Here is an 8,848-nt window from a genome sequence, read left to right on the forward strand (position 1 = left end):
GAAAGAAGGGTGCCAGGACTAAGAGTGAGGTGAGGAGGTGGCAAATAAAGAAGGTAGGGGAGACGTGCTGGTGAGAGAGAAAGGATCCTTTCTAAGTGGCACAAGGACCCCACCACCACTAGAGAAAAATGGGGTGTGTGGGGGGGAGATATTGGGAACTTTCACATCACCTGGGGCCCAGTCATCTCCTTGTCTTCCATGTTTCCTTCAGAAGGAAAGAGAGAAAGCCAGGGAGCAGATAATGCTGAATGTGATAGAAATTATGATGAGAATGGCATTCCTAATACTTAGCAACCCAATGATTACAACACAGTATCCATTCCCCAACACCCAGTCTCTGCTCTGAGAGTGAACACTGAACAAAAGAAGGCAAAAAAGGCATAATAAAGCCATATCCAAAATGACATCCTAAATGCTGGGGTGAGGGTAAAGAATACCAGTAGTCTGCAGCATTCAATCCCTCAATCATTCATCTAGCTCTAAATGTCTGTTCAGCACATGAAGGGCTTACTGAAAAATCTCCCTCCCTCCTCCCACCCTAGACAAACCCAACCACCACTTCTAGGTCTTTCATTCCACTCTGAGAACCCAGAGGCCAGAAATTCCCTCTTTGGCAGTGGTATGCCATCCTGCTGTTGTCAGGGGCAACCCCGAAGCCCCTCCTCCCTCCCACTTGCCCAGATAGCTGTTCCTCACCCCTCTCCTTTACAGCCTGGGGGTCCCTTTTAGGACTGGGGCCTAGCAGCTCCTGTAGCCTGGGGACAGGGCTTCGCTCAATCTCCATTGGCTCCAGCTTGAAGCTCGGTGACTCTCGTGCTGTTTCCAGAGGCAAAGGCTCCTCCAAAAGCACTTCTGTTCCCCGCCCATGGTTTGTGACCTGGGAACCAACCCACATCACTCATCATCACAACAGGGCCCCACAAAAAAGGTAAATTAGTACAGAATTCTGAAGGCAAGCCTTCAACAGAGAACCACTGGTGATACCTTTGGACCCAGCAAAAGAAAAGGATGGTTTCCACTAAAGGCTTTTCTGATCCCATATGCATGTGAGGGGGTGGGGGTGGGTGGGAGAAGAGTCCCGTCCAGAGTACACCTTACCCATACAGCTCTTCTGACACACCTCACTCCCTCTTGCTTTCCCTCACCTTTTCTAGATGCTTCCATTTCTCACTACTGAATAAGTTAAACATGGGTGGTCCTGGGGGCAAATGCCCTCAGAGCCTCAGTGCTAAACTGGTTTTCTAAGTCCACCATTATCCCCCATCCAGCTCTGCATAGGAGACCAGATTGCTGGCGGTAATATAACAACAGCTAACAGATATTAAACACTAACTATAAGCCAGTAATGTGACCAAAACAACATGCTGCTCTCCCCCTAACCCTCAAAGCAATCTTAGAAAGCTATTTTATCATTTTCATTTTACTAATGGCATATCTGAGGCCCAAAACATTAAGTAGCTTGCCCAAAGTCATAACACTATATGGAACAGAGTGACGATTTAAACCTTATGCGCTAACTCAGGGACTCACACTAATGCAGAGACACGGCCTCCATATAAAACAAGGCACTCTTCACTACTCACTCTGTTCATTGGGTAAAATCTGGAGGGATGAATATTCCTAATTAAACTACTAAAAGCCTTCATGGCCACTTAAGGCTTTACTCAGGGAAACCAAGTAAACTCGTATGTGGAACTGGGTCGGCACGCTATTCCAGTTCTGGGGCCAAACCGCGGATAGAACAGCTCTTTTCTCACCTTTTGCCTCAGTCTTCCAAGCTCTCTCTGCATATCTTCCACAAGGGTCACTGCTTCCTCACCGCTCTGCGGACGTAGCTCCTGCACCCTGCTTTGGATTTCCTGGGGCAGGATGGTTAGAAACTGCTCCAGCACCAGCAGCTCCAAGATCTGCTCCTTGGTACGCATCTCAGGCCGCAGCCACCCATGGCAAAGCTCCTGGAGCCGACTGAAGGCTTCCCGGGGGCCAGCGGCCTCTTGGAAGCGAAACCCTCTGAAGCGCAGGTGGGAAGCCTCCGGGATAGGCCCTGGGTCTGGCGGGAGCAGCTCCTGGCTCCAGGCGCAGTCCTCTTCCAATTTCACTACCAGGAGCCCTTCCCGGTCTTGGGAGCCCGGGCCCGACGCCATTGTCAGGCTCCCAGAGTACCTTACCCCCCGAAAACAGCTGCACCCGCCCGGGAAGGCGCGCCCGTTCCCGGCCCCGTACAGGGATGGTCGGCCTCAGCAAGAGCCAGGGAACCTGGAGCTTCAAGTCCCGGGCGAAAAGCTCAGCTTCAGCCCGGCTGCAGCCGCTTCCGGCGCCTAGGTCTCAGTCGGTCCCGGGCGCCATCACACCGGCACCTTGTCCAGCCCTCCCCAGGACCTATGGCAGGACCTGAGCGCCACGCTTTTCGTTTCGTCGCACTTAGGACTGAGCTCTCAGCTCCCACGTCAGAAATTTCGGCGCGCGAGTTAGGCACCCACAGCCAACGGCGCCAGCTCGGAATCAACTTGAGGGTCACGTTCTGCGAACTATAACGCCCATTGGGTCAGGTCTCGCCACAGATTCGCCGCCGACCAACCGGAAGAGAATTGCCTGCAGGGACGGGATGAGCGAAGGGCCGATTTGAAACGAGAGGCGGGACCATCCGGCGAGCCCCGAATCGCCAAAGGTCCCTGGGATTGGGTGGGGGACGGGGGTGCTAAATCGATTTGTGGAAAATAATATCCAAACGGGTGTGACCGGCGGGCTGAGTCAGAATTCCCCGGAAGCTTACTAAAATACAAACCCTCAAGCCATGCGAAATTCAGTGCGCCAGTGTCAGGGTGGGCCAAGAAATCTGAATTGTTAATATCCTCCCCCCCCGAGAAATTCTTCACCCATAGACACGTTTGAGAATCACTTTCCCGAACATGACAGATTTAAAGGTCTCTACCCGCTCCGGTTACTTGGGATTGCAGGAGAGGGCCCTGACTGCGTCCGCCGGCCTCGGAGGACCATGAGCCGGAGACTGCTCTACCTCCAGCTCCGCGCCTCGGAAAGACCGGAAAGGGAGCTGCTCCGCCCGGGTCAGCATCCCCGCGGGGCCTGCCGGGAGTTGCAGTCCACACGACTGCGCTTGCGCTCCTACTCTGGGCAGGCGCCCCAGCGGCAGAGGTACCGGGAAACCATTAATTCAGCGTAGTATTGGGGGCGTGAGGCTGGTGGCCGGAAGCGGTCCCCTGCCTGGCCAGGGTCTTAGTTGGGGTGGCTGGACGCCCTGGAGGGCCGCTCGGGACCCGGCCCCGTGCCACTGGTTCCTATTTTAAACCGGATTTTAACTTGCCTGGGACAAGTTCATTGTCCATCCCTGTGGAGACGGGATCGTTATTCTTCTCCCTCATAGGTTGTCTGTGGACTTTCATCGTGAGGGGCGAGTGGAAGCAAACCCGGAGGGTCGGTTCCCTGGCATGCGCAGTTAAGGGCTATGTGCAGGTGGTGGGAAGGCGGCCCAGCTGTGAGGCAGGTGTCCATGGCCAGGGTCCACCCAGCTCCTCCATTCCCACCAGCAACTGTCAGCCTCGTGGACTCAGGAGACAGAAGCGTCATACGAGTGAATCGTGACAACCAGTACCATTTATTGAGCGCTTGCTTACATGCCACCAGATCTCCACAACACAAAATTGTAGGAAGTAGACACTATTACAGATAATGGCACCAAGTCACTTGTCCAAGACCATACAACTAGTCAGTCGCTGAAGTTCAGGCTCCCATAATGGTAAAGGGTGAAGTGATGTGGGGATGGAGAGGGTTGACTTTGAATGACTGAGTGGAAAGAGTCCTGAGGGTTTTTTTTTCCCCCCTTGTTCCATGCCAGGAAAAAAGGTCCACCACAAGCTGTTGTGGCAAATGCAGACCCAGAGGCCTCACATACATGAGCAGGTATAGCAGATCTATTTTAGAAAACCTTGTGACCTTAGAGTCCTCTAAGACCATTTTTCATGTTTAAGAGGCTATATTCTAAGCTTAAAATCAGTTTTCTGGCATTTACTGTGTCATCTCAGAAAGTTATTAAATCTCAACGGAGGCTGTGGCAGCCGCGGCAGCAGCAGCAACAGCAGCAGCAGCAGCAGCAGCGGCAGAAGCCTCTTAAAGGGGCCACGTCCTCAAGCAGATTTTCTGGTGACGGACCTGCTCGCTCTGAACACCAGTGATGAGTGGGCTTCATGCAGGAGGAACCAGGGATTTACAGGGAGACATCGTTGGAGTGAAGACCTAGGCAAAGCTCGCTAGGTATAAAAGTGCCAGTGGTATCCATTGTTCCCTGTTGAGCCCTACCACCTCCCAGTGTGCAGACACAGCGCAGCCATTGCCATATGTTCTCAAACTGGATAACAAAGGTCGCTCCACCCAGAAAATTCCCTGAAACCCTGCCTCCCCCAACTCGGGCCCCACTCAAGCCACATCCAGGTGTATTCTCAGTGTGTCAGATGCTCCTTGCAAAGACACACTGGTAGAGGCAGCTGGCCTCAGTTTCTGGTGTGACCTTTTGAGGCAACTATAAGCATGGCATCTATGGATTTGGCCCCGGAGGGGTAGAGGCTTGGGCTAAATTTGGCCTGCAGCTGAACTCTCAGGACTGTGCCAACTGGACACCTACTTCACAAATTCACACTAATAAGACTGGGAGACTTAGGAGTTTTTCTTAGTACATAGAAACAGAAATGGAAAGGCAGCCAAAATGGGAAGACAAAGAAGCAGAAACCAAATGACAGAACGGAACAGAGATCCAGATATAATGGAGTCAAATAATCTAACAGATGGCAGGGTTCAAAACACTAGTTATAAAGATGGTCAATGAACTTTTGGAAAATGTAGAGAACTCCAACAAAGAGATAAAAATGGAAATGGAAATTATAAAAGGGAACCAGTCTAAAATGGAGAACATTTATCTGAGATGTGAAGTATATTAAATGGAATAAACAAAGGAATAAACAAAGTGAATAAAGAAGGGGATCACATGCCGTATCTAGAGGACAGGAAAGCAAATCAGGACACTCAGAATGGCAAGAAAAAAGATACCAAGACTATAAAAATAATTTAAGGAGGATACGGGACACTATTAAGTCTCCAAATATTCGTCTGATCAGCATAACTGAAGAAAATCAAGATGTTGAACAGCTGTTTGGAGAAATAATGATGGAAAAATTCCCTAACCTGGTGAAAGAAATGGACATAAAACCCCAGGAAGCTCAGAGGATTCCAAAAATCAGGGATCCAAAGAAGCCCACACCAAGACACATCATAATTAAAATGCCAACGGTTAAATACAAAGAATTTTAAAAGCAGCAAGAGAAAAACAAATAATTACATATAAAGGAACACCCATAAGACTGGCAGCTGATTTCTCAAAAGAAACTATGCAGGACAGAAGGGCTTGGCAAAACACATTCGACAGGATGAAGACCCAGGATATACAACCAAGAATAATTTAGCCAACAAAGCTATCATTTAGAGTTGAAGGACAAATAAAGAGCTTCCTAGACAAAAATAAACTAAAGGAATTTATCACCACCAAGCTGGAATTACAGGAAATGTTGGAGGGACTTCTTTAAGAAGAAAAAAGTATGTATCAAAAACAGGAATAAAGAATGGTAACAACTACATTCCTATCAATAAGTACCTTAAATGGAAAAGAATTAAGTGCTCCAAACAAAAGATAGAGTGGCTGAAAAGATAAGAAAACAAGACCTCTACATATGAAAAGGAAGGGAATGGAAAAAGATATTGATGAACATAGAAGGTATTTAAGTCAAACAGAAAGATAAACACTATATGATTTCACTTATATGCAGAATTTAAGGAATAAAAAGAACAAACTAATCAAAAACAGACTCATAAATATAGTGGACAATTTGGTGATGGATAGAGGGGAGGGAGGTTTGGAGGGCTGGGAGAATGGAGTGAAGGGCTAAAGAAGTACAAATTAGTAGCTGATGGGTGGTCATTGGGATGGGAAGCATGGCATAAGGATTGCAATTAGCATTAATACATTGGCTAGGTGGAGGGTCGGGAGGGAGGGAGCAACTGGGATCATTTTACTAACTATAGAGATGTCTAACCAATGTACTATATACTTGAAACTAATTAAAATATAAAAAATATATGAAAAATAATCTCACTAAGCCTCAAACATCAGTCCCCTCATCTGTTTTGAGGGGACAATTCTATACTTATTTTATAACACCGGGTGAGGAATAAATGAGCTAATTAACATATGTAGGATGCTTACCAAGGTAGAGAACAGTGTGAACTCAATTAATATTAAGTGTTATTAATGCACAGCAAATTCCTGAAGCCTTACCCTATCTCATAGAAAAGTCACTTGGATTATTATTGCAGGACGTGGGGGTATGGGAATGTGTGTAAAACTACACATACTTCGAGATGGGAAGAATGAAGGATGAATCATTTGCTATGTAAGTTCCCTTTGATTTTAGGTTATTAATGGGTACTTAAAAATAGATGGACTTTCAGAGTTACTCAAAATTACTGTTAATATTCCTTGCCATTTCTTTGAGGACTATCTATATTCAGACAGAAAATAGCTGGTATTTGGGAGTGGAGTTACAGGCCAGCAGATCTATTGGGGTTCATTCGAGGCAGGCGTTTTTAACCTAGGGTCTATGAAATTCTAGAGCAGCAGTGTCCAACAGAACTTACTGCAGTGGTGGCTACTGAGCACTTAAAATGCAGCTAATGTTGCTAAGTGCCACCTAGCAGCTACCATATTGGTTAATGAAGTTCTGGAGCAAGTTCCCCACAACCGCCAGGCTGTGGACCAGTACCAGTCCGTGGCCTGTTTAAGGACTGGGCCGCACAGCTGGAGAGCCAGCGAAGCTTCATCTGTATTTGTAGCTGCTCCCCAGCGCATCACCTCAGATCATCAGGCATGAGATTCTCATAGGAGCACTGGTCCCTGGTGCCAAAAAGGTTAGGGATCACTGTTCTACAGGGTCACATGGATAGATTTAGAGATTTTGTAAACCTTTTTATATTGTACACAAAACTGCAAGGGTATATGTATTTTCTAGGAAGTGGATCCATGACTTTCATCAAGTTCTCAAAACCACCATAAGGATTAAGAGCCACTATTTTAGGGGTTTGGTGAAAAGTAAATTAAGGAAAGTAAGTATGCCCTCTTGTGACCACTATTGATTCTACTTTCTTAAACTTTCTTATCCTCAGTTATAGGTGGCTCCTTGACTATTACAGAAAAAAACAAATTTGAATCTCAGATAAAGAACTCCTATTACTCCTGGTCTTAGTTCTCATGAGTACTAGATTCTGTCTTTAGAACTGCGTTCAGTTCTTACCTAGGTCTTAGAGATTTCCTTGCACTTAAGGAGGCAGTTGTCTGTGCCTGGTTTTTGAATTGACATTCGATGTAATCTAGTGTTAAGACTTTCAAGTCTGTGCTCTTTGGCCTGGAAGCAGACAAATGGGCAGCTCCTGTCTTTCTGAAATGCTGCTCACCTTAGGATATTCTGGCTTCCAGGCTTCTGCCACCTTAAGCCTTTGCTATTTGCTTCTCTCCACCGTTTTGGTTTCTTCCCACTTTACTTGACTACAGCTTTCCTATGATCCATGGCTGTTAAGTGTATCACATTACTTTTTGATCTCACTCTTAGTTTTGAAATCCAATCATAGACAAAATAGTGACTGTAAATGACATTTCATTTAAAATGCATTTTATTTTTATTAATCTGAAACATATTGCCCTTTCTCCATGAAAACATAAAATAAGGCAAATAAACCAAAGCAAAACAAAATAGCTATATCAAAAATAAAAGTCTTCACACACACACACACACACACACACATACACACACACACACACACACACACACACACAATCTCCAAAGGTTTCCTGTTGCCTTGATAATAAAGCACAAACTCCTCAACAAGGCTGTGAAGATATTCATAATGCAGGCCCTGAACTGTGGCAGCAAGCACTGCAATTGACTCCTGCCCCACTCCAAGTCAGAATCACTTTCTTCTGAGCCCCCAGGTGCTTTGTTTAGACCTCATTTTTAGCACTTATCACAGTTCACCTTAGCTAGGAGGGTTAGTTACAATCATACTGTGACTTGTATCATCCTTTGCCTTTCCAATGTACATACATCAACATCACACACATGACTGGAGTTTTACAGGGTAGAGAACAACTGTTATTCATATTTCCATCCCTTAAGGTGTCCTGTACATACTAAATATTAATAAATGTGTAGCATTGAATTGAGAAAGATGGAAGATAGCTCTTGGAAACTAAAAACATAGAACATTGTGATGGATATGCCTAGTTCTACTTCTGAGTATTTTGAAAAGATAAGCACAAAATTCAATGCCCCCCCCATAAGTATTATAAAGATTAAGTGACATATATTTAAATATAGGCTCTATACAAAATAAACTTGCAATAAATATCAGTGTATTTTATTTCTAGTCTTTGTTGTTTAATGATAAAAAACCATTAAGGATTATGAGTTTTCCTCTAAGTACAGCTTTGGTGACATCTCATCATTTTTATATAGAATATTCTCTTTATTTATGATTTCAAAATAGTTTGTCATTGCAGTTTTTAATTTATTTCATCTTCAAGCCAAGAGTTGGTCAAGTGGTTAATCTTGTCAAGAAATATCTGAAAAATGTTTAACTGCATTGATTAGAAAATGGAATTCATTCTATTTCTGCTTTGAAAGTTCATTTAGGTTTTCTTGTAAACTTATATTTGATAAAACTTGTTAAGTATCCTAAAGGCTCTAGAAAATGAGTGTTCTATTTGTAGGACAACAAATCCATTTTTTTAAAA

The 8,848-nt window shown here is 45.2% G+C and overlaps 1 protein-coding gene across 5 annotated transcripts in view; it reads right to left on the reverse strand.

The window, feature by feature from the left end:
- Positions 1-3,056, reverse strand: part of ZNF263 (zinc finger protein 263) — a 7,631-nt gene extending 4,575 nt beyond the window's left edge. The window contains exons 1-4 of one of the 5 annotated variants that reach the window (XM_025048285.1): positions 2,933-3,056; positions 1,758-2,592; positions 697-877; positions 171-244 (exon numbers count right to left, since the gene is read on the reverse strand). In XM_025048285.1, coding sequence (XP_024904053.1) covers positions 171-244; positions 697-877; positions 1,758-2,144 — 642 coding nt within the window. In that variant the 5' untranslated portion in view covers positions 2,145-2,592; positions 2,933-3,056. Of the gene's footprint in view, positions 1-170; positions 245-696; positions 878-1,757 lie in introns of all 5 variants that reach the window. The other 4 variants (XM_015590959.2, XM_006913895.3, XM_025048286.1 and 1 more) reach the window with 4 other exon arrangements.
- Between the last annotated feature and the right edge of the window lie 5,792 nt (positions 3,057-8,848).

The sequence above is a fragment of the Pteropus alecto genome, unplaced genomic scaffold (genome assembly GCF_000325575.1).
Source record: "Pteropus alecto unplaced genomic scaffold, ASM32557v1 scaffold44, whole genome shotgun sequence".
Classification (NCBI taxonomy): Eukaryota; Metazoa; Chordata; class Mammalia; order Chiroptera; family Pteropodidae; genus Pteropus; species Pteropus alecto.